At 46.1% G+C, this 26,725-nt stretch overlaps 1 protein-coding gene across 1 annotated transcript; it reads left to right on the top strand.

The window, feature by feature from the left end:
* The first annotated feature begins 3,117 nt into the window (after positions 1–3,117).
* On the top strand, positions 3,118–26,725 carry LOC119406171 (membrane-associated tyrosine- and threonine-specific cdc2-inhibitory kinase-like). Its single transcript, XM_037672965.2, has 9 exons — positions 3,118–3,277; positions 7,123–7,243; positions 7,956–8,053; positions 13,647–13,931; positions 18,579–18,701; positions 23,688–23,779; positions 24,453–24,559; positions 24,638–24,783; positions 26,555–26,725. The coding sequence occupies exons 1-9, from the start codon at positions 3,206–3,208 to the stop codon at positions 26,723–26,725; spliced, it is 1,215 nt and encodes a 404-aa protein (XP_037528893.2). The 5' UTR covers positions 3,118–3,205.

The following is a 26,725-nucleotide window of genomic DNA, read 5'->3' as shown; positions in this document are numbered from 1 at the left end:
CCGTCTTCCCCCTAAAGAGTACTCTTGCTTGTTCAAGCTGGAACGGCATACTGGTTGGTGTGTGCCTTCGAAGACACGTACTTACATAATAAGGTACACAGAGCAACAAACGTGAGTACTCCCGTTTCTTGTACTACGTGCCTTACTATTTGCCTATCTTCAAAGGCGGAACCCTAACAATCTTTCCCTCCCTCTCAATTATACGGGGCCGTATATAGCTAGAAACACTGCAATCTACTGTGATAATCTGCAACTCAGTGCCATTTTTTTTAGTGGTCGACGAGCACAAACTGTTCCTTTAGAATCCTCGTCATTTGTTGATGTACCGGCCGCCACGGCGGCCTAGTAGTTACGATGCTCGGCTGCTGACCAACTTATTCTTGCTCGGATGAATGAAATATTAACTTTAAATTGTAGGTCACCTCAAATAACTTCATAGTCAAGAATTTATTTTGTGCTGAAATATGCCTCGTTCGTTTTTCCAAGAAAAAACAAAAGCGCGCGAAAGCACGCAGGAGCAGCTGAACGATCATCTGTTTGCGCAATTAGCGCTTATTCGCTATGCACACTTTAGCGTGGCATGCAGTGGTTCTCCATAATTCATATTCAGTATTTAGTTGCTTTCATACTCGAAGACCACCTACTATATTACTCATTAACCACTTTGTTAAGCATCCCGCCACCGCGTTAAAGCGAATACCTAACGCTGCCCCGTGGTCAAGCACCCCCCCCCCCCCCCCCAATTTACTAGTGACAGGTCTCCTGCAAAATAAAAAAAGCATTATGTGCTTGTACTTGTCTCTTTTGAACGCCCATGTGTACTTGACCCTCCTCTTGCACAGATGATGCAGTACGAATTAAGAAATAGGCATTACCGTCTTCCTCAATGAAACAGTGGTTATTCAGAAAATAATGGTTCTTTGGAATTACTAGTATGGTATTTCTCAGCAGACATGTTGGCTTGTTCGCAATTATGAAGTTCACACTCATAACTCAGAAACACGAGGAACTGCAGCGGTGGCTACATTATTGAGTGTCCGCTTGCAATGCCGTAGGTACCTGGTTCGATTCCCCGAGCTGACCGGAAACCCACCGGTTTTTCATTACGGGTAGGCGGAGTACACCGACCTGGCGCTCGGTTCTTTCTGGGTACTCATCTCGAGAGGTGGCCCCATAAGATTCTGTAAAGGCCCCTGGGCGCGCCTTAATCCACTACAGCCTTGGTGAAGTTGTTGAGCATCCGCCGCTGCTGCCCGGCAGAGAATTACTGCCGCCGGGTACCTACCGGTAAAATAGGTACAAGCGTACTTCTGGCCTGGTGCTCGGCATAACAAAGTACATAGACGCTTGGGAAGGCACCCACCCTGCGGGAAATTGGCGGCACGGGACCACCAGACCTAAAATAGGGTCATTTGCGTTTTTTACGTTACTTTTTGTAGCAGTATGTAGGAACAGAAGTTAGTTTGAAGAAACAAAGGAAAACCAGTACAGCTATAAAATGTGACATCAAGAATAAAAACCCACCATCTACAGCTGAGATTCGAACCCGGGCCTTTTAGTGGAAAGCGGGCATTCTACCCCTGCACCACTCTGGCGGAGCAGCGCGCAACTCTTAAAGGACGACACATTGTAGACTACCGGTCGCAGCGCCACAAGCGGATTGACCCTCTTTGGGCTTCACTTACTCTACATTGGTGCGGCGGCTGGTGCGAGCACTCCCCTGCTCTAGTGACGGCTCGCGTGCGCCAGTGTTTCCCGACACTCAGGTCGCTCGTGTGCACACAAAACTATTTAATTACAAATTAAGTGCTCTACCACATCCGCTAAAATTTCGCCAGCTTATTTGTGAACGCGCAAGCATTAATCGACATAACATGGATTATGATCGAAAATTGGCTCATGCTTCCTTTAAGCAGGTAGAAATAACCAATAGGAGGTTATCTGATTGGTGGCTAAAATCAAGGCAGGAGTAAAATTTAGTATTTCACTACGTAGAGTCAATTAGTAATTCATTATGAGTTACGGCTAGGTAGCGAGAGCTGCCGCCCGATCCAATGGGTACAGCCCCATCCATCCATCAATCCGTCCGTCCGTCCGTCCGTCCGTCCATCTATCCATCCATCCATCCATCCATGCGCTCGTAACTATTCTTGTGCAGCATACCGATAGGTATGCCGCAGTTTGGGTCGCAGTCTGAAACGAGCGCGAAAGGCGACAGTTTCGCCTTGCGTGACGTGTGGTCGGATGTGTTCAATGGCTGAATCAGCTACTTGATAACGACGTCATCGTTGCACTGGCCGTTGGTGATTCGAACCTCTCACAACACAAGAGTGAGCGCACTGCACGAGCGCAGAGCGACCCGAGTGTTACGTTTTTGATTGTACAATGGCTTAATTATTCACAGTGCCCAGGCTTGGCTGTGGCAACTTCAGATATAAGCCATGTTGAAAGTGCTTTCAAAGTTTATTGTGTAAGTGTTTAAAGCGCGCAATATTCTTAAGTAACATGCGCTTTTCCGATATGTATTTTTCTTAGGAGTTTAAAACGATCGACGTACTCAGAGTGTTCAGCTGTGGTGTGCCGCCGCAGCGACATCTGAACAGCTTGGGCGCATGATAAGCCACGCGAGCGAAGCATGGTTTTTGCGGCTGGCACGTTAAAAAAAAAAGAGATAAGCGAAAGAATACATGCACTCGCGAAACAACGATAAGTGAAATCACAGGTTAATAATCGCTGAAAGCATCAGCGTAAAAAATACTGCGCACATCCCACCAAGGAAAGATACTAGAAGAGCCCGTCAATTTCAGATAATAGCTAGACTTTACCACGAACCGACGGCGAATAGGCGTGTTCGTTTATTTCAGGCATGTCAAGAGCACCGCATAGCACCTTGACGTTGCCGGAAATGCTAGATGGCGCCTTCACTTTTCCTGTTTTCCTCAATAGCCAATCAGAGTGCATCAAAGGTGGCGATTTCGCTATATCGCCTTTTGCGATCATATCGGAATGCAACCCTTCGATGATGTGACAATGTGTGCGATCATGCTGCGTTGCTTCTGCTTATTTAGTCGAGCGCGTGAGCATGTGGGCGTATATTTGCGCTGTGACTAGGATTGCGCGCTTGTCGACGATAGTTGTCTCCCCTTCTTGGGAACCTGCTGCGTAGCGTAATCGTGGCAGCCCAAACTTTCCGGCGCCGAAAAAAATGACTGAAGGGACACCGCCAAGACCTGACCTTGTGTTGTTCGAGAACTCGCTGCCTCTGTTAACAAAAAAGGTACTGTGTCATTCTGTCTTCGTTGTCGCAGTTTCTCAGGAGTAACAAGAACGTTCACGTTCAAATTCATTTCCTGCAATGTCTTGTATTCATGCTAGTTAGCAGGCGCGAGTCAATTCGAATGACGCCTAAGCTTGCTATTGCCCTTACGCTCCAGCGTATGCGTGGTTGCTAAAGAAGGAAGTATCTTTTTCTCGCTTTATTCAGTGTAATATGGCTAGGCACGTGCCAGCCCCTCCGCTGAAGGCTAACTGTACACCCTTGAAATATTTTAATGTTTATTGCAATGACTGCCAGTTCCTTGGACTTCGTGCATATTGCAGGCGTTTTGTATGATTTTTTTTTGTGCGTCGCCGAGCCCTTCACTTACCTCCCGAAAGTCGACGCGGATTTCACATGGGAACGACCCTAAGAAAGGTCGTTCACGACTCTTCAGTGATTCCAGAATTTATTCTCGGCCATATTAAGAGCGCAGGCACCGAGGTCCACGCGAACGCCAGCAGCATAGGACTGGGTCATTAGTACAACAGGGACTCGAACAAGTCGTCCCCCCACGTTAGCCACTTCCTATGAAAACAGATCAACTATGTAACGACTGAAAAGGAAATGCTTCGCTTTCTATTGGGCTGTCGCAACATTTCTCCCAGAAAATTACGGACACCCATTCAAGACCGTCAGTGACCGCCAAGCCTTGCTCACCAATCCAAAAACTCGCCAGGTTGCCTTGCCGTTGCAGCTTGAGATTACAGGAGCTCACTCTCATAGCTAGTTGCTTATAAATTGGTGCAGGAACTCTTTCACGCTGACTCCTAATCGAACACGCCTATGGATGCAGTCCTGGGAGATGAATGTGACGAAGCTTTCCTCGCGCTGATAAGTGTCTGCACCTTCGCTATGAAGTAACGCGCTTTCCCGGACTTTAACAGCGTGATTGGATACGTAGAAATAAGGCACGAACAATTCACCGGCGAGGACGTTCATGCGTCACCGATCATTGCTTTGCCTTCAACATGACGTGCTCGGGAAGAACTATTCGCCCGCATGGCACCACGCCCCTTCTCGTCGAGCCGAGGAGTTTGCGACTACGTCTTAAACACTTATCGTGACGATCCGGCAGTTTCGCATTTCCGTTTTCCTCGCACGTGGCGACAAGATTAAAGTATTCCTGATCGATTCTATACGGCGCCGTGGCACGTTACATCGAATATTGCTAGGACTGTCGGCGTCGAATAAGTGCCACCTGCAATGCCAGCTGGACACTTGCCTGTCTGGATCAAGCCACCATTACGACGCTTCCATTAAAACGGGATATATCTGTTCGGCTGCTTTCCGCCATAGACTTCTGGAAACAAGTAAATAGTAGTTGCGACAGACTTCCACGCACAGGGCGTCGCGAAAAAGGCATGCCGTCAGGGGGTGCTAATGTCATAAGGTATTTCGTCGAAGGCGTTGTTTTACAGCATGGTGCATGGAAGCTACTCCCTTCCGACAGCAAAAAAAAAATTACCGGTGAAACGATACCCGTACTTTTATTCTTGCTTGTTCGGTTTGTTTTGTTGAATATATCCTAACTCCATGTTACTTTATATTCCTGCATAAGCTGTCGCAACATTTTTTTTCGTGTTTTTATTCCTCTATATCTTTGTCCTCCCTCCGCTTGTTTATTTGTATACCTTTGCGCTTTTTCAATGATATCGTGCGAGCCTTGATCCCAGGATACCGTAATTTCTACTATCGGAGAAAAGCGAAGAGATTCGAGATACGACGAGCAGCATCGGCTTTCCAGACGCACGATCGCACAGGTAACGCTGACAGGATGCAAGGTTGCATTCATCTCCAAGCAAAAAGCGTAGCAGACGGCGCATCGCATAGCCCGTGGTCCGCGGTCAACGGACCACGGGACATGGTATGTTGTCAACGCTTGTGCGATATTGTGAAAAGAAAATGCAACGTTGACACAATGACTCTAGAGTCCTGTAAGGTATTTTTAATATCGAACGTTAGCCCCAAAATATCCGCTAAAGCCGTGCTGGCATGGTCCAGAATATTTCTCGCGATTTTGCCCGCTCGCGCATCTGTCTTCAAGGCGTGTTCACGAATGGATTTGTTCGGAAGTTTAGCAGTAGTTGTACACTGTATTTGCACAATTATAACGCGCACTGTTCTTTTCGCCAAATGTAACCCTCGAATTTGTGTGCGCGTTACAGTCGGGCTCAACAGCGAAACCGGCATGACGTTTTGACGTTTCCTATGTATTTCGCTATGTAAAGTTATCTGCGCGTTGCAGTAGTGGGTGCGCTAGAATAGCGAAATTGCGGTATATCGCGGACCGGCCAGCGTGCAGCGTCTTGCCTCAATGCACGCCGGTCACCCTTAGTGGCGCCGCTTAGTTGCTTTGCTCGGGCAGTAGTTAGCCCGATTAGACGGTGAGTTTGTTGCTTGCCTACGCCCCGCTCTGTTCTTGTCGTGTACCATCACCAATACGTGACAGCGTACCAGTGATGTAACCGTTCGTTTACCTGAGGAGCAGCGGAATCTCTGTGGTTTAGTGAACCCCTCCTGCTTTAACTTGCCTTTTTTAATTATCTATTTAGTAGACTTCATTTCATTATAGGAAGCTTCATGATGGGTTACGCTCACCATGGTTACGTGCATACGAAAAAAAAAATTAAGGAAGCTTCGCACTAATGATGCCAAGCGTGAGGAACACTTGTCCTTTCTTTATTCCCCTATATCTCTGCTTTTCTCTTTAATGTCTGTTTTTTAAATTTTCTTGCCTTTCTGCCTCGATGCTCGGCTGCGGACCCGAAGGTCGCGGGTCCGACCCCGGCCGCGGCGGTCGTATTTCGATGGAGGCGAAACGCTAGAGGCCCGTGCACTGTGCGATGTCAGTGCACGTTAAAGAGCACCAGATGGTCACATTTCCGGAGCCCTCCAGTGCGGCGTACCTCATAATCATATCGTGTTTTTGGCACGTTAAACTCCAGATATTATTCTTTCTGCCCCTCACTCCATTTTTCGCTTGCTCTTTCTTTCTGTCTCTCTGTCTTTGTTTTTCTTTCTTTCTCTGCGGTGTTTTGCTTTTTCTATTTTTTGTCTTTGTTTCTACGTCTTTCTCTCTGTGTAATTCTCGGTCCTTCCATCTTTTTCTGTTCTCTTTCTTTCTATATTTGTTTATTCTCTTTGTCTCTGAACTCGTTCTCTTGCCCATCCGAGTTACTGCATTCAACTCCGGACAAATCGGCGCGGCGGGAGACTGCGCACTTGGCGCATGTGTTCGGGGAGCGGAGCAGAAGAGGAGGAGGACGGAGAGCGCACTCCGGTCAAGTGATTGCGTTGCACGCGCTAGAAAGGTAGAAGAGATTCATGGTGGTGATGATAGTTTTTTGCGAACGCAGAACGGCATAACGAGAAGCATAACAGCTCCGATGAAAAATAGCTGAACTTGGCGGAAATTTCTTAAGCAAATGATTGAACCTGTTGCAGGTAACATTGCAGGTGAGCGAGCCTTACCCAAGGAAATCGTTCCAGCGCGGTTAACTACAGGCACTGATAATTGCTCCTGCAGGCACTCGCACTAAACTTAAAATGAACTCAACCTCGGCAGCGTCGAGCCAGTCGGCGCTATTTTTGGTAGGTTAGAGGCTTGGGTAAGTTTATATCTCACGAAAATGATGACATATGCACGTAGGGATGAAACCTGTGCGTTGTTTTACCGTTTAACAGGTAGCATCTCGTCTTCATCAGATCAGCAGCCCCATGTTACTGTTAGTTTAGGTGCAAAATAGTTAAAAACGCAATTTGCTTGGCTTGCCGCATCTTATCTTGCCTGCGACTCTCTGCAGGATAGCCAGGCCCGGCGTCGACTCAATCAACGACCACCGCCGCTGCCATCCAACAGAAGAAAGCGCCATTCAACTGAACCGCGACATGCTCAGGCAATCAGCTTTTGTGGTTCGGAATCCTGTATCCTTTGAGCCTTCTTTGGCTGTTACGTGTACGTGCAGATGTAGTTTGCATGCTGTTAAGTTGCAGTTATTCGCTGCAATTTCCCCTACAACCACATGCATTCTACCATCTCGGCAGAGGCAGGTCATTCGCTCGGTATTTACCCAATCATGGAAGGGATTCCAGAGAGATGGACCTTGATGAAAATCTGTAAGCATCCGGACTCCAGACTAATTATAGTACTAAATGGAGCAAAATACTTGTGAAACGTTGAATTACGGGCGATTATTAGAAACTTGAGCGATGACAATAAAAATGTGCGCCGTGTATTCTGAAGACGATATGCGGACTGTGTTCAGCTCTCAGAGGTGCTTTGTTAATTATCTCTTTACAGGACTATACTGAAACCTGTAAATGGTTTGGTTAATTGTTTTTGCATCGTTGCACATTAATTTTGTTTACATAAAAAAAGGTTCAAGGATGTCAACATAAAGCTGATATATATAGTGGAAGGACTTTGAGTTGATCAGCTATGAATTCGGCATGCGCCCGCTTAACTCCTCCTTCACGTGGCGAACGTTCCTGTCCTATCAAGGTGCAGATATTCAGTCGCGTTTTAGAATATAGCATTGCTTGGGCATGTATGTAGCAGTATTCAAAGGGCGTCCTTAGGCATGCCGAGGACAAACTGCATCTGTTTTGCTTGACTGTCGGCTCATCTGCAATTCAGCTTTCCACAGTCGTCACTACCAAGAACAAGCTGCCGGATCTTACCTGCACCAGTGCTTCCATGTGGACCGGAAACTGGGCGAAGGTTCTTTCGGAGTGGTAGGTTTACTTTTTTCATTCCATACCATATTGATAAGGCTCGGAAAGTTCCGGTTTACTTAATCCATTCTGCTAAGTTTTTTTTACCCTTGAACTTGCCAATCTGAGCAGTTTTCATCCCAGCAGTTCATTCAAAAGGTCTGAAGATTGACAGCAATGATGGGTTATGGCAGTAAATATTCGAGCTTGATTTATGCCAGATCCTCTGCACAGGTGCATAAAAAGATAATTTGAGAGGGAAAATTAACCGCAGCGTAGGCTTCGCGTGTCTACACGAAATGCTTTCAAGCACTGTTGTGGACATTAGCTAAAAGTTTCAATTTTTACGTTCAAATGTGAGCCGCGAAAGGTTACTCATTTTACCGGCCTCGTTGCGATTGCCATCATGAGAACATCAAGAGCAAAATAGCGTTACGGCAGGGCGACGCGAGTGCAAGTCTCGAAGCTTGTCCTGAGGTCGAGCGCTAGCGTCTAATTCAGAAGACTGACCTCGTGGACGCGAACGCTATCGTGTATCCCGTGCGCACCGTCATGTTGAGAACTTTTGATTTGCCGCCTTTGGGCGGGAATTTCGGCAGTATGACCTGTGGTACTAATTCGGTGGGAACATTTCCATGCGTATTACTGCCATTATTGTGGCCCCAATGAAGCTGTGTAGTACACAAAATAAAAAAAAGGTCTTGATTCTTTTTTTTGCACGCTTGAAACTCCACACGGTGCCCCAGCAAGTTGGTAATCAATGGAGAAAATGCCGTAAGCGATTGCATGATCCGGATATGCATCTGTTGCCATTTCTATCACCTAAGATTGTTACATTCGTTGCCTAGTTTATGCTCATGTTATCGTAGTCATCGTAGTGTATATATATATATATATATATATATATATATATATATATATATATATACATAATTATCCCGAGAGCCCAGCCGCCTTGCTCACAATGATCCTCTGCATAGTTTCACAACCATGTCACGGCATCATTCAGTCTGCCCAGGTCAACGTAAGATTTCCTGTTCGGCCCCCACTTCTACAGCTCTTCCCTCGCCAATTGCTACGACAACTAAGCCTCACTCTTCCCTGTGTGCTATCTATATAATAAACTGCCGTCGAGAGGAGCAGTTCACCTACACAAGTCCCCGTGAACTCTTGACATGCATTGTTTGACTGTAGATAATTTTCAAGTCTTTCCTGTGCTTTCATCTCTTGTTTAATGCCGTACTCCGGATTGGCTTTTGCGCTAAAAACACGAACACGAAGGGAAGAACCACGAGACCAGCGCAGACTAAGAACTGAAGGTTTACCAGATACGACACATGTAGAAGAAAAAGGAAGGACACGTGGTTATCTTTCCCTCTTCTTTATATGTGTGGTTTCTGACAATAAACCTTGAATTCTTAGTATGTGTTCGTCTCGTGGTTCTTCCCTTCATGTTCGTGTTTTTAGCGCAATATGCAATCCGGAAAGTAAAACCAACTCGCTCAACGCTCAGTTATAAATTTAATGCCGTGCAGTCTTAAATGTACAGCCTGCAGTAGACCCACAAAACCAGTCCGCTTACTTCACTCGTCTGGATAGACCCGTAATGAAAAATGGAATTGCATGCTTATCCCGGGAACCTTCTATGTCACCTTCTGATCCCCATGTACTTAGCTTTCAAAACGTGGCTACAATTTTAGCAATGTTAGCACTCTGAGCTCGCCTGTCTAAACAGCTTCAATCCGCATACATAGAACATATTGTCTTAGGAAGTCCGCATAGTGTTTTCGTTTTTGCACTCTCCTAAATCAAATCGGCTATGCACCTTAGCGACAATGATTTCGAGGCATGCCATTGTGCTCAGCTGCTTAGCATTTTACATCATACCTGAAGTTCTTCATGTTCTCTGTCAGAATGACTTCTGGCACGTCGTAAGAATAGCTTCTTGTGTCTATGAATGCATTAGGTGTGGCATTATTTGAAATTTGGGTTTATCTGCTTGCCTCGCTCTTCGTGTCACGGCGTTACAGGTGTGAACCGAAACGCTGTGAATGGACTTAGAAATCCAATTATATTGGTAATAATCGCCTTATGGGGAAAACTCTAAGAGCCATTGGGTGTTATAGAAACTTCGTACATGTGTTTGAAAAATGTTTGTGAAACATTGTAGTGGTTCTCAAGATGTTAATTTTTTTTACTTGGTTCATAATGTCCCTGGTTCTCTCTATAAAAATGCTGGCTTGTAATTTCAGTTGCTAACAAACGGTGGTCTACTTATTGTTTGGCGCTTCTACCCGCCACGGTGGTCTAGTGGTTATTGTGCTCGATTGCTGACCCGCACGTCGTGGGATCGAATACCGGCCCCGGCGGCCGCATTTTCTATGGAGGCGAAAATGTTTGAGGCCCGTGTGCTTCAACTGGCGGTTGAAGAACCCCAGGTGGTCGAAATTCCCGGAACCTTCCACTACGGCGTCTCTCATGATCATATCGTGGTTTTGCGACATTAAACCCCAACAAATATTGTTTGGTGCTTCCTTAGGATCTCTTGTCATTTAGATCTGCATCTAGAGGTATTTGTATCAGAGGCTGTGGGTTTGATTTGCACACTATCCAGCCGCGTCTCAGTGGCGAAGAAAGCCGCCCTTTTGTGCCAACGACACTACATTGAAGAACTCTCTGCAGTCAACTCTTTCATTACCACGCCTAAAGAGCATGGGTCAAGGGGGACCTAAGCGTGCCGAGCGAGAATTTAAAAATACGGGCGCTTCTATGAACTAGTTGCGATATCTAGTACATTCTGTAAGCACTCTTTCCTTTCCTGCGTAGTTAGTTTTTTTTTCCCGAGCGACGGCGATTTTTGAGTGACTCAAAGATAGCGGTTCACATTTTTGTTCGCGAAGATGGCAGAAGACCCGGTAGCGAGACCCTCTCGGAAATGTTTTTCCTTCGACGATTTTGTTGCGTCCGGAAGTAATTTTTCTGCTATTCCTAGCAGAAGTGACTCTGCGGATGTCAAATTATGGAAATATAGTTCGGGGGATAAAAAACACACAAAAAAATGCCGTAAAACGAGCCCGGATTGTAGTCGGATGTCGTTCAGTACGTATGACTTTCTGGCACATTGACTTTTTTTATACCGATTGAATTGTCGTGGGGATGCTGGCACTAAAGATTTGATATCACCTTGAGCCAGTAGATACTTATGTTGAGCCCCAGAAGTGTACGCGGCCGTAACCTCGGAGTGGTGTTGCGCAGTGAAGCAAAATGTATCGCAAGGAAAAACGGCGTTCTGGGCATCTTTTTTCGAAGCGGAAGTAATAAACTGGATTTGTGTTAACAAAAATGAGTGCGCGTGGTTGCAAATCCTGTAGGAGTAGTCTTATGCCGAGGGTGATGGTTCTCAAGAAAGGCTCACGGCCGCAGAGATGAATTTCATTTGCCTGCTGATCTATTTGGACATCGTCAAGCTTCCACGACTACACCTGCCCAAAGTAAATAGACTAAGAACTCGTACCGTTTGGCGAAGCGGAGATTAAAAAGTGCTACGAGAACAAGAAACTTGACTACCAAACAAATGACACCTGTAAACCCTGTTTTGCGCAGTGGCAGACCAATCTCCACAAAATATTTTTGCATGTTCGAGCTTACAGACATCGTTCCACCTATTTCGCATTCTTGGTAAAATCGGCGCGACCACGACGGAGACACAAGACGAGGACACCGTACGAGCGCTGTCCTTCCCGTCTTGTCTCCGACGGTTCAGAATCAGAATCAATTTTATTTTGACTATTACAAAGATTACGTAGTGATAATATAGAGAATGTCCCGAGTCAGACTGCAATGGGACCTCCTTTTCAAAATAAACTGATCACAACATAACAAAACATATTCGTTTTAAAAAGTGTAAATAGAAATGATCGGCATCGAAGTAGAACAAAATAAAATTGTACTAAAAAAATAAGAATATATAAAGTAACAACAACGAGGTTATCAAATGAGAATACACAATAAGATTATGAGCACACCTATACATCACAGATTGAGAGAATAGCCGCGGCGGCTGCATTTTCGATGGAGGCGAAAATGCTTGAGGCCCGTGTACTTAGCTTTAGATGCACGTTAAAGAACCCCAGGTGATCGAAATTTCCGGAGCCCTCCACTACGGCGTCTCTCATAATCATATCGTCGTTTTGGGACGTTAAACCCCAGATATTATATTATATTAGATTGAGGGAATATAATCTATTGTTTTTTGAACTGATGAATTTTGAGTGTTTTTATTTCGATGGGTATGGTGTCCCAAACAGCGATGGATGAAAACAGGACGCTCTGCTTGCCATAACTGGTATGTGCTTTGGGTAAAATAAAGGTATTATTGCGTGCAAACCTTGTATTATTATTATTTGTTAGAGAAGATGGGGGTAAAACGCCATCGTAACGCCTGAGGTTGATTTCTTGGAACAAGAATTTTGTGAGGTTATATTTAATGAGTTTCGAAACTGAAAAAATAGTTAGATTGTGAAAGATAGGCGGCTTTGTGCTTAAATGCGCTAAACGTAATTATTCTAACAGCTTGATTTTGTTGCACTTGTAATGAATGTAGACGAGCTATGTATTTCCCGAACTTGTAATGCAGTAGATTCACGCCGATTTTTCCAAGTATGCATAGTTCCCAACTCGTCCACCTCTCTACCTTACTGCACCTATTTCGATAGTGTGAGAGATTGAAATCTGAACCTTTTTTGTAGTTTACACGTTTAGAGTAGTTCTGTGCTGTGGAGGCATACTTTAGGATGTTTGTTGTTGTGTTCAGTGCCACTTCTTGGTATCCTAATTTTTCTGCTGTGCTGCTATTTAGCGCAATTTGCTAAAATACTTATTGCTCTGTAGCAAATTTATATTATATCCATTGTATAACTGTGTTTGGAAAAACTTGTAGAGCGAAAAAAACAGAACCGTGTAGCCCGATGGAATAATGCAGTTTTCTCTCGCCAGAAAAATGCATTGGTAACTCATGCGCTTTTTGAGCTAGATCATTCAAACTTTTGTATATTATGAAGAAAACTGTTCAGAACACATCTTATTTCAGATTATTTGTCGTTTTTCTTTAATGTTGAGAGCACATTAAAAATGCTCTATGCAATGTTTATTGAGTCTTAATTTTCATAAATATTTTTGCATATTTTACCCTAATATCTTTTAAAATACCATTGAAAAATACAATCACGTATCTTTATATTCATATATATTACAATGTATCTGTAACATTATAACTAAAAATAATTACTAAAACTTACAAAATGCAGCCAATTTTCTCACGGTAACGAGAGTTAAAAGCGACGTAGTTTCCTCGCTAATTGCGTTCACTGTCTGTGTTGCGTTGGGCTGTTAACACAATTAGTCGTTGTAGGGAATGCACCCTGTGTGTTCTCTTCACATTAGTCGCTATATAAGTGGAACTAGCACAGGACACTACAGCTGTCCATGTGGGTCCTTGCAGTGTATTTGTGCTGTACTATTTCTTTGCGAAAATGCTGTATCAACCAGCCCAGGCAGATCTTCATCGCTTTACGTAGCCCGCAATGCCTGACGAAAACTGATTTCGCGTTTGCAGGTGTACAAGGTAAGGTGCCTGGATGATGGCCGTTGGTATGCGGTCAAGGTAGCCAACCGCCAGTTTCGGGGCCAGCGTGATCGTCGGCTGCAGCTGCAGGAGGTTGCCAAGCACGAGCTACTGCCACCGCACCCGCACTGTGTGCGTTTCATCAAGGCCTGGGAGGAGGACTCCCGCTTGTACATTCAGACTGAGTTGTGCCAATGCACCCTGGCTGCCTACGCTGAGAAGCACCACAACTTGCCCGAGCAGCTCGTGTGGGAGTTTCTGGTCGACCTGCTGCTGGTATGCAGACTTTAGTACCCTGAAAAAGGTCGTAGTACTTGCTAAGATAGGGTAGTACGTGCTTGTCACATATGTTTCTACCGTGTTAGAAACTGCAGTTAGTAACTGTTACTACTATTGTACTACTACTGCTGCTGTTACTATAGGTAGTAAAAAATGTTGTAAGACAAAAAAAAAAGGTTCTAACCGTTACTAATCTGTTCATTTTGACACATTATTTTTCCATCGTTAATAGCGGTCAAAGTCATGCGGTGAACGTTACGACAAAACGGGTGGCATTCAAAACAACGAAAATTTAAAATTCCGAAACATGTAAACACCAATATGCCGACACATCGAAATGTCGGCCGCACCCAGCTATAGTGGAAGATAAAGTATTTAGGCCTTGTACTATGTGCACGCGCTTTCGCCATCTTTTCTAGCAGCCGTGAAAGGTTCCCTTCGCATTGTTGAATACTTCAAAAAGATGGTTGATCCCTCCTTCATAGGAATCGGAATAACACGAAAGTAAAGCGTGCCCTTACAGAAGTAACTGAATTGATATGAGAGTTTGCACAATGTATATTGACGTCTGGCAGCTATAGCACCGCTTACCATGTACTTAGCTTTAGGCGTACGTTAATGAACCCCAGGTGGTCGGAATTTCCGGAGCCCTCCACTACGGCGTCCCTCATAATCACATCGTGGATTTGGGACGTTAAACCCCATATATTATTATTATTATTATAGCACCGTTTAACGTGGATGCACCCACTTCGATGATTGGTGGTACATCACCATCCCGACGACTAACGTCCATGTTAAATGATTAAACAAACTCTTGTGGTAGCTGTAGCGGTTAACGGTGAAAGCGTAATCAGAGAACGAGGTGTGATAGCCAGAAGAGCGTCGCATATTGGACGCTGAACTTGGTCGCCATACCGCGGCATGTTAAAATGTGATTGAACACCACGGCCGGACTAAGGGAAACGCAACTTGCGTCCTGCCGCGATTTTTTCTCGGGGCGAGCGCGTCCGAGGAGAACGCGGCGTTACAGCCAGGTGAGGCAGGCGCGCGTCGCAGAGCTATTTTTCGTTTGGGTTAGCGTGATGCTATGAGTGAGGCCGACGCTTTTACGACGCTTGGTCTACGATCGCCACCTCGCGGTGTGTTAAGGCATTTACAAAATTGAACTTCTATTGAAAACGCGCCGAATGGGACGGACGTGTAACGCGTTGCAGGAGCTAATCGCGGAGGCCACAGTAATGACGAATTACTTTACCGCTCCCAGAGGGCAACACCACCCCGCCGACCGGGAGAGTGGTAGATATAAAAGGCGCGTTTGTAAAGCCTCCAGAGTCAGTGGCCGTGGCGCAGTGGATAGCGTGCCCGGCATCTGTTGTTGCGGACCGAGCGGTCGTGGGTTCGATGCTCGTTGACGGAACTTCTTTTCTTTGACATCTGATCGTGTAAATTTTTTCTACGTCATTTCCGTGACGGAAATACGTCACTGAAGTCTTGGTGGACCCCGGCATAAAACACTTTCGTGTTAAAAAGGAAAAATCTTTCTGCATATCTCATCGCACAGCAGAGCGATTCCTTGCTTACTAGCTTTCAGACAGAAGTTGTGTGCGATTCCTCTTAGAAAACCTAAACGTCGACATTGTCCCGTTTGCCCCAGAGCCATCGGAGCTTCGATCCATTATTGAGTATGAAGGACTAACTCTGCAGATGTACGGAGCATGACTTGCGCGCGTGACAGTCTTCGAGATGACCTTGCGATTACGAACTACAGTAAGGCCGGTATCCCTCTAGCGTTGCATCCGCCTCGCTTCTCGCACCTTCAATAGTGTTTAGAACCTGCTTCTTCGTCAAGCACGTGAACATAAGTCTTTGCAGCTAGGTTTGGTTTTCCCTTCTGGGAGCACAGCACAATCGCGTCTTGGTCTGTTTCCCTCAGAATGAATGCAATGATTACAACCGCGCATTCCTGCTGCTCTTGTGATCTGAACACTGGTTGTTTTGTTTTCTTTTTCAGCTGAGCCATAAAAGCTGTCTTGTCGGACTGATATGCATGGCTTTACGACAAATAGAAAGATACAAAATTTTCATACAAAACCATTCACGTGGTTTTCGGCATTATGTCTTGTCGGCATTTTGATTTTTCGGCGTTTCGTTTCTTCGTCCTTTCAATTTTTCGGCGTTCCGACGTTCGGTCTTTTCATGATCAGGTCTACTGACTTTCGGCGTTTTCATATACTCCGGCACCACTTAGGGCAATATAATTAAGAGCACACATACGTAACGTGTTTACTCCGCGACACGTACTTCATCGGTGACTCGAGGAGTATTTATGGCCCCTACGCTGGAGATGCATATCTGGTACAGGTTTTAGGATGAACAATGAAGCGTGGACCTGCAGGCCTATACCCTGCCTAATTGTGTGTGCTTGGAAACTTTTTCTAAAACTGCCACAACAAAACGTCGCATAATACGGCCGAGACAAGGTACTAAACATAGTCTCCATGAGCTTGAATGGATCCATGTGCTAGTACATAGGCAGTAGAAAGCTAAGTGTTTGGAGCTTTACGTGTCAAAACCACGATATAATGGGGCACGCCATAGTGAGGGACTCCGGATTAGTTGTGACCACCTGGGGTGCTTTCACGTCCCCCTATCTTGTTAGTGTGTAGGAATTTATACTCTGTGCTAAAAGGCGTATCGCACTTCCTTATGGTTCATTACATTTTGCTCCTCCATTTTCATGATGCGCACATTGCGGTTGCGTAATTTTAAAAGGAAAAATTGTGACTTTTGATCCATTCACATTTTCGTCGCCAATTTACACTTGCGATATGTCGAGACCATTACGGTTATAACTTAATACGTTTGGCATTAACTACATTTTTAGATTTGACAGTTAAAAACCGGGTAGCAAAAATATAGCACCGGTTCAAGAAACTCATTAACGGCTGCACTTACTATTTTTCTTGCAGTTACTGTGTACTAACTAACCTATGTAATAAACAGGTAGCACAAACTTTCCTGCTTTCTCCTTTATCATCGTAAATGCTTGTGTATGCTGTCCTTGGGTATATTTTCGAGTTCCCTTTCCTGCCAGTTAAGTACAGATTCCTCTTTTTACTCCACCTTCAACTTCTCCGCTTCGGCTTCCATGACGCACCGCTAGCGACGGTATACGCTAATTGGAAATACTCTTGCAATAGGTGGTTCTGGAGTCTTGATAGACGGACGCAGCATGATAGACGGAATCACCTGTGAACAAGTTATAATGGCAAATCTTATTGCAATTCAACGCCCTTAAATTCGGTTGCAGTTTTGCAACTGAATCTTTAAGGGAGGCCCTATCTCTTCAGAATTCACGGTGACTTGCACCTCGAGCCTGGTCAAGTAGAATCGGCCGGCTCAATGAAGTTGTTTTCATTTCATCGATGCCCCGCCTCAGTCGATTAGCTTAGCCGCCGCACGTATCAATTTTGGTTGTCGACTGTACGGTTTGAAGTGAAGTATTGTTGCATTTCGTTACGCGAAGCTTGGTAACGGCTTGGTTCTTGCCGCTGCTAGATTTAACTGCCAAACAAATTTCGTGCGTGAATGCACGACTTTCGTCAAACACAGCTTCGCATTGACATAGCAGCAGGTTTCAGCTGTGTTGCAGCTGCAGCCTTACATTGTAATCCAGCGTCTGAAGTTCTTTACTATAGCGGTGATGGAAGTGCTGCTCTTAAAGATAAATGCTGCTGCATGCTGCTTTAAACTGATTTTTGTTAGTAACTGCTCCAAGGCTTCTCCGAAATGGCCCTGGGAAAATCGGCGAAAGCAAGCTATATGTTATCGTCCTAGTATTCTAGCAGGCAGCTAACATACTAGTTTCATACTAGTGCACTGAGAATGCCACAAGTCCTGATATTGTCAATGTATGTCTGAAATAGCTATATATATGAACCTCGGGTCCCGCTCACTTGGTGAAATCTGTGAGAGATTAGTTCAATACTGCACTAATTGCTAGCTGTTGCTGCGACAGCTGTTACGTGTAACATTCCATTTACATTGGGATGCTCAGCTTTGCCGGCTCTGTTCTCATTTATGTCACAAAAACTGGTGTCTTATGTATATAGCTTATTTAGCGTTTTTAAAATTCAACTTGACGTGCAGGCTTTTTGCTGAAATGGGCACATGCCTAAGAATGCTTTGATTTTATACTGCTGTACCGATTACCAACTTTAGCAAGTTGTATGTTAATTTTATGATGTGGTCCTCAGCTTTAACAGTTTGATCTCATTTCCACCAAAAGTGCTGGTAGATAAAATATAAAGCTCATTTTGCTGTGTTCATTAACTAACGACATTTTGTTTCTGGAAATGTGTGTTGATCATTGTATGTACAATAGGTGTCATAGTAAAAATTTCTATTTATGAGACGCTGTCGAGATGCCTCGAACTCCAGGAATTGTGTGGCATATTTTGCCATCTATTCCTACAACATCAATAGCTGCTCCTAACAAGCATTTTTTTTCTGCTCCAAAAATACCTATGGATGCTCCAGAGCGGCGTTTTTCTGCTCTGAAATCTGCTCCAGAAAGTCAAATGTCGCTTCCATCACTACTGTAGCTGTCAGTCAGTAGTCATGCCTGTTATGCTGTCGCAGGTCGTGAAACACATGCACGGCCATGATCTGGCCCACCTGGACATCAAGCCAGAAAACATCTTCATCTCCAAAGATGGCTACTACAAGCTGGGCGACTTTGGTCTCGTCCTTGACCTCAATCAGGTTCGTAATGAATGAAAGTACTACGCCTCTTCTCTGTGAAGGGGTAGACTAGTGTAAAGCAAAAAACTGGCCCAAATATCTTTGTGTACTTCTTTGTTCCCCATTTCAAACCATTTGTTCTCTATTTATTGGGTGCCTGTATCAAGATACTCAAAACCTGAGCTTGTTGATTCAGTCCCGACCTACGCGAAGGACACCACCACAGCACTGTAGCGGTCTCTTTTCACGTCTACGTCGCAATTGTCGGCTGTTTTTCTTCTTCGATTCTCTCTATTATATCATCCCTCAGCTCGGCTTCGCGATAACCACCATGAACGTAACGTGACATATCTTTGAATGTGTGAAAACAGTTCGGGTGATCTGCGCTTGATCAGCGATATCTGTTGCTGTACTTGCCTTATTGAAATAAATACGTTTTCGATGTCGCAGCAGCAAATGGCTCACTGAGCGAAACGGGCGGCGTCTACCCCCCCGAAAAAGCACCTAAATTGGCTGCCACATCCGTCCCCTACACGCCTCGACGGACCAGAACGGGGAAGTCTACACTTCCTACCGGCGCGGAAGCCCCAGATATTGCATAAGGGGAGACGGCATCGCCACTACGCTTCACCTTTGCTCCTGGATGCCTGTTCGCGCCTTCCTTGACCGCACAAGCTCTTGCTGGCTCTGTAACTTTGTCTCTGTAATCCCCATAACGAAATGATGTATTTAACAAATGTGGGCAGGTTGGACCAGTGGTTCAAGGATGGACTAAGTGGAGCTTGTGGCCGACCTAGCTTCTGTCGGCTTCGTCATTGGTCGGTTTGGCTGAGAATTGCAAGGCTTGGCTATGTGAATCGTAGAACTATATTGCTTGGCGAAGTGTCGTCGTGGCTACGTGAAGGAATAATTACCGTGTTATTAGCGTGGTTTTAATTCAGATTTAAATAGCAAGGTATTAGCAATTAACCTTAATTAGCAAGCTCTTAAGGAAAGTCGGTTTTGCCGCAACGGCGAAGCAATGAATGTGATTGCAACAAATTGGAATGTAATGCGAAGAACGGAAAGCAGCTCGAAATTTCCAGCGCATCGCTCAAGAGCAAAGGACGCACGAAAATAACGCACACAGGGCGAGCGCGAACTGTCAAGTGTCACAGTTGTTACTTGCTTCTATTTGAACAGCGTGGTCGTTTCGCAAACGCGGCCGCTGCAGCGAACGAAGTGAACTTCGTACGCTCTAACTTCAGCGCGGACATCGCGGTGAAAGCAAAAGACATACGACGCCCCTCCTCTACACTCTAAGAAAAAAAAAAGAGTATGCGTTACTCTTTTCGGAGAGTTCTGACTTTCCACGTATAGGACTCTCTTTAAATAGTCACGGTGACTCTCTTGGTGGGTCAGGGTCGGCTCGCTCTAGGAGAGTCCCCTGACCCTCTAGGAAGAGTGGAAATACTCTCATCCGAAGGCTCACGTTACCACTTATAGGGAGTCGGACGACTCTTGCCGGTAACACTCCTACGGGGGTCAAGAGACCCACACCGAAGCGTCAAGCGAATGCACAAGTATTTTAAGCATTGGACCCTTGCTCTACTTTTGCGCGACTACTGTTGAAAATAGTGGAGTATTTATTTTAAGCAAGTCCAGTAATACTTGCCGTTCTGCCCAGCGACTGCAAAAAAAGAATAGTTCAGTTTTAGCATCATTTTAATAGAACTCGTCAAAACAACACATATTTTCCAGCAAAGTTATATAGAAAGCTCGTAAAGATGGTCTTTGATTTCCAATTAACAATTTTGGGTATTCCTCATTTACATGCTTCTATGAGTATAGCCAACTAAATTGTGTGACTTGTGTGCATAGTGCCATATAGTGCAAAATTAACTGCAGAAATAGGCATCATGTTTCAATCTTTATTCCTTATGATTAAGAATAAATGAAAAAAAAATGGTGACGGCTGGAGGCATCAGACTTGTGGCTTGCTAGGTTGTCGCTCCCGTTCAGCGTGAGCACCATGAAAAACGGTATCTGAAAAGCAGAACGTTATATTATGATGAGAAAATGAAATTGCAGTAAAGGTTAGCGAAACCTACAAAATAAGTGGTTCACATAGACACAATGAAAGCTCACAACAAATGCAAACACGTATGGTAAGGAGCCAAGTTTTTTGCCGTTATCGTGTAAAACACAACTTGCAAATAGTACCTTTTGTAACACGTCACTTGGCGACAAACTTGTAGCACAAGATGATGTGAGCCTCTTTTAAACAACAAACGAAATTGGTTTAGGCTCCTTTGCGTGGGTGCCACTCACCTCTTTTCCGACGTCGTCTTGTCCAACCAAAAGAAATGTAGGACCGACTGCCTCGTTGACACGGCGAACGCCGCTGTTGATTTTCCCATCACGAGCGGTGACGCGCCAGACCAACGGGGCACCTTCGTTTTCCCGAGTGTGGCTGTCAACTGGAGTGAAGAGGCGGCAGAAGTGATCCGGGATTCTGGGAATAACCAAAACACACACATTATTTGTATTTAAAATCACCCTTTGTTCAACACACCGTTATTGTACACACATCTGCCACGAGTGTTTCGTTCAAATTTCGCAACGAAAACAAATTTTCACGTAAAAGGCAGCGGGAACCTCGTGTCGCAATACGCACTGGCTATACACGAATGAAAGCACTTCTTTTCTGAGAAGTCGCTTCAAAATTTGGTTCAGAATAAACACGGTTTTGCGCCGGCTTATCCCGACACCCAAGCACATCCTCCGGCAGTCAGGGGCACGCCGTGAGCGGTTACTGACCGCATGTTTTACAAACGTACCCCATACTCAGATAAACATGCGAGTACGCGGGCCCGAACGACACCCAGCGCGTGCGGACGCCGTCTACGTCGAGATCAGACATGCCACATGCTAGAATTAGCACACAACTCCCACAATCACGTACACTCACTTGATTCTGTTATAGCGTCATCGCAGATGTTGGCAAACCATGAAAACAGCGAACAGTAACGAAGGAAAAAAGTGCACGGCGGCGGGCGCAACGGGCGCCGTCGAAAGCCTCTAGCGTTTTCGCCTTACCGGCGAGGCGTGTTCAACTTGAATGACTACCGAGTACGTTCTGCAAGCCACCGTACTATATCTGCACCTCAAACTACCGTCTTTAAGCCAACAAAAACCACTATATATAGTGCGTGTGAGCGTTCTGTACACAGGCTTTCTTTTTTTTCACGTTCCCACGCGAAGAAGCACGCTGTACACTCAAGGTCGATGGAAATGTTATTATGAAGTAGACTAAAGTGCATCTCAAAACGACATCTTGCACCTTCAGTAGTGCTGACACAACGTGCGATCAGCAAGAAATGATCCTCGATAATTGTTTGCATCGCTCACTTTATGGGAGCTTGAACAGCAACGCGCATAACGGTGACAACTCGTTACCTGACAGCTTTAGTTGGGCATCCGCAACAGCCCCGCGGACACAGGCTGCTGTTGGAAATGGCTGGCAGATAACTTCCGCAGAGCTGCTGCAGACGCCCAGCTAAAGCTGTATAATTAGTGCCTACGAAAGCAGTACACTCACCGTTAACTGGCGCCCGTTGTCCGTATCCGCACCTCCATGAATATTCCGCCCTCCAAGCGTCACTTCGTGCACGGAGCCGGCGTCAACACCACCGAAGACGCGCATGAACATGAAACTGATGAAACTTTAAGACACGCAACCCGGGCTGTCAACGCAACCACGCAACGCATTCCAATAGACTAGGACACTGAGACTGACTGAGACGACTGAGAGAGAAGCCAGAAGCGGCGCGCCACCCCGGCGCCAACCCAGTCTCCGTCGGCGAGCAACGCGCCACAACGGCGCCAAAGGGCAAGCGCGCGATATGTATGGCGTATCGGCGGCTCTTTCATGACGGAAGCCATTTGAAACGCGCTTCAGGAGCGTCCAGTGACTCCTTGCAAAATGTTAACTCTTTTTCTCTGCCTGTAGCTTCCAAAAGGGGTCACATGGACGCCCGAAGAGAGTCACGGTTGCATGACCCTCTTTTGACTCTTTTTTTTCTTAGAGTGTATACATACAACCCCCCCTCCGTGCACCACGCCCTGTAGGGCGAAGTGCACGGAGGCGCGCACGCGCGCAACGCTACGAGCGGGGCGATGACCTTTAAAGCACGCCCCTCGCGCACTTCGCGCCATCTCGCTGGTGAGCAAGTAAGCACGCTGAAGTACATGGTGTATATAAATAGTTCGCCGTTAGCATGCTGAAATACAGTACTCCTCGTGGCCTAACCGTCTAACGACGCGACTCTACGACACGCCGCAGGTAGGGCACTCGAGGCAACTCCGCAAGACCGATCGAGCACGGTTTTCTGCGGCGCTACGGCTATCACACAAAGGGAGCGGCCAAGCGCATGGACGAGAAGTCTCCTGCTATGGCAGCGCGTGTACCTCTCATTGTAGGCCTTAGAGCATCTCTATCGCGGTGATTAAGCGCCAGACAGAAGCGAGCTCCGGTGGATAGAGGCCAGAGGACAGTCATGGCCTGCCAATGAAAAAGCGAGTGACACGATGACGTATGCTAGCATGACGTGCGGCTTGTGGCGCCTCGATGTCTCGATGCCGTGGAGGGAGAAGCATGACTTGCGAGAGAAACGCGGTCCGGCGCTGTGTCTACGGCCGCCATTATGCCGTAGCAGTTCCGGGTGTTCCAGCCGCGCGCGGTTGGCACAACATGCTATCTGGTTAACGAGGCGCAAATTGTTGCCGCTTTTGATTCCCACAAAGGAAGTTAGTCAGCTTAGCATATGACTGAATGTTGATCTCAGCTGACTGGTTTTAAGGTGCAATGGAATGCATGTTGATTTGGCATTACATTATGCGTTTACCTGGCGTTTTGTTCTAATTAATTGCATTTGTAGACTGCCCCTCCACAAAAATGGTTTCCACCGTGGTCTAGCACAAATGTAGGCATTAAAAATGACCTTCATCCAGTGTTTTGCTTTGCAGGATAAGTCCTCAGAACCTCGGGATGGTGACCCACGCTACCTCGCACCGGAGCTGATGGACGGCAATTTCACGAAGGCAGCCGACATCTTCAGGTTGCACTTTCTTACCAATCAAATTAAGGCAGGTCCAGAAGTTCGTAATCGCCAGAATAGCAGCCTCAAATCGGACATTTGTACGCATTTCAGGCGTCTTATCATCACATGTCCCAATTCACGCAGAAAAAAGGGCGAAAAGTCTCAACTGGTTATAGTTCCGGCTGATGTCTTTGAATTCAGCCTACTGTGTATACGTCACTGGCACCGATGTGTGATTCAGCCGTGAGGAGGCAATGAGTTTCCACGCACGGTGTTAGTAGCCTCTCATCTCCGCCATTTCATCCTAATTTGCACACTGCTGAAGACAGGCGTCAAGTTATCCTGGAATTCCAGCATTCGACAGTGCTATAAGGATTGCTTTCATCCTAAATGTACCTGCAGCACAACGCTAAACATAGCCAGAGATAAACAGGACTGCCAAAAATTTTCGGATGCCGCTTGCTCAGCCTGACCACCGCTGAATGTAACACAAATGTTGACGCAAGCAGTGGGTTGCTCGGGCATCAGAAGCACGAAGCGAGGTAATTGGAATTGAATCATTACATTGCCATGGCGGTCACAAGCGCCTTTTTTCTGTTGCACAGTTTTCTATTAATTTTTACATGAACACTCTTTGGGGGCGTCATTCGAACAAAAAAGTGCACTATGTGTTCCGTCTGCATTTTTTCAGTCTAGGCATCACGGTGCTCGAGCTGGCGTGTGATCTAGAGCTGCCCAGTGGAGGTGAAAGCTGGCACGTTCTACGTTCCGGAATTCTACCCCATTACTTCACACAAAGTATGTACATCTTTCAATCAAGCCCGAAGAAACATTTGCCCTTTAAGTTTTTTCTAGACTGTGGTTCCGGAATTGCAGGTCTTTCACCACAGCTGCGTGTTGTGATAGAGCAGATGCTGCACCCCGACCCTGAGCAGCGGATCACAGCCGACCAGCTGCTGGCCCAGCCGGCCATTTATAGGGTGAGCCGTTGGCGAAGGCTCTATGTGGCACGAAGGAGAGCGGTGAGCCCCTCAACTTTCGTGCTTGAATGTCTTTGTTCAAAAGGATATTCCTGCTTGCTGAAGTAGTCTTGGCATCTTGAATTTACGACTTAACGGTGAAGTGCGTGGTATAAAAATTTCTGGGGCGGGCTGAGAGAGTTGCATAAAGTTCAAGAACTGAAGACTGGATACTATTTTGACACGAAAGGGTTACTACTCCATGTCCCGCAAGGTCACCGATCGCGTCGCATTGACCTTGAGCCACCGGAGCGCAACGCAAGGCGAGTCCGGCGGACCTCTTCAAAGGGTGCCCGCATAGCTGGAGCCAGAGAAATATCACTTTTGGTCAGCTCGGACGCTGCAGCTGCTACTGCTCTTTCGTCCGCGAGTCTCCCTAGCTCAAGTGACGACACCTGATCCGTTGCGGAGAGGAGTCACCGTTGCGTTCGCTCGGAGCCACTCCGCTTCGGTACCATGTGACTAGGCCAAGGTTTCACGGCTGCTGCGCCAGCGCTTGGTCGTTCAGTATCTCCACTGATGGCACGCCGGCTGGCCAATGTGTGCGTGCGCTTCAATGCAAGGCACAGGCTCTATCCAATCAGATATAGCTATATGGCCGGATGCGAAATATCGAGCAAAGGCAAAGCTGCCTCCCAAAACACCGGAGCAAAGGCCGGATTAGCACGTTATAGAGCAGCTTACCAAGCACGCCAAGGTTAAACTACCGCAGCCGCCGGCTGTGTGCATAGACTTTGCCAACCAGAATGAGACACGCATTTCGCTAGTGATAACTAGGTTTACAAGTTAGACCTAAGCCACGTTTTAAGGTCGTAAGATTTTGTTTTATAATCGCTAAGAAGGGTTGATTTGTGGTCAAGTGAAGGACAGATGCTTCGAGTGGCAGATAACGGTGCAAATTATTCTAAATTTGATTTATGTGTGCCGATAATAAAGTATGCCTGTTTTCATATTCTGAGGGGAAAATACTATAAGGTCGATATTAGTGTACCATTGCCTGCTAACGCCAACACAGATGCTCTCGCGTAGGTCCACTGCGCAATGTAACTATACACAAGGAGAGATAGCAAGGAATTGCGGTCATGGCGCATTGCATACAATTGGGGACCGTTAAGCTCCGTCTTTGAGTTGAACGCGATATCCGCACGCACACATACACACACACGCACTATCGCCTTCCCAATCGTTAGCCTGCCTTCGCTTCTCGATGGAAACGTAAAAAGCGCCCTCAGACTCCCATCTTTCTTTGCATCTACCTCGAATATTCGCTCACGGCCAACTCTGCTTTTTCGCTCACAACCAAGGACGCCACCACCGACACCAGAATTTCTATGAAACGAGCTCATTAAACGCTGTCGCGTTGAAACAATGCCCCTTAATTATATCGAACACCTGCCGCGCAATCCCTACTGCAAGCCGTGGGTCCCTTTTTAGACCTTGCACTTGCGCTTTTGTTATAGCATTAGCATACTCATGAAATCTTGCAGTTCGTGCTGACTTTATGAACTCACTTCATTAGTTAACTTCTTTAAAGTGATTAAACTGTACCATACGCAAATATATCATTATTCCGCTCTTAGTACTTTTAGGACTTACGCGCCAGCTGGAACACAGGGGACTGTAGCACATGTTGCTGCTTACGATTGACCCCCTGCATTGTCCATTTGGCCACAAGCACTGCATTTTCAGAATCTTAGTGTAACTCGGCAAGCCTCTTTGCTCTCTATCAAATGTGAACGATTTACAACGTATTCGCATCAACGCTGTTCTTCAGGTCGGCTGGGTGAAAGACCTGCTGCTACTGACCTGGTTCTGGGTGCAGCCGTTCCTTGAAGGCGCCTGGAGCTGGGTTTTTTCCTGCATCAAGATGCCCCTCCCAACCAGCCCTCCCAATGTCACTCGTCGGACACCAGTCCAGAACGCCATTTTCTCCGATGGTCTGTGA

Source organism: Rhipicephalus sanguineus, chromosome 1 (genome assembly GCF_013339695.2).
Source record: "Rhipicephalus sanguineus isolate Rsan-2018 chromosome 1, BIME_Rsan_1.4, whole genome shotgun sequence".
NCBI lineage: Eukaryota > Metazoa > Arthropoda > Arachnida > Ixodida > Ixodidae > Rhipicephalus > Rhipicephalus sanguineus.
Note: the sequence above shows the minus strand (reverse complement) of the source record. Positions and strands in the feature narration are given on the sequence as shown.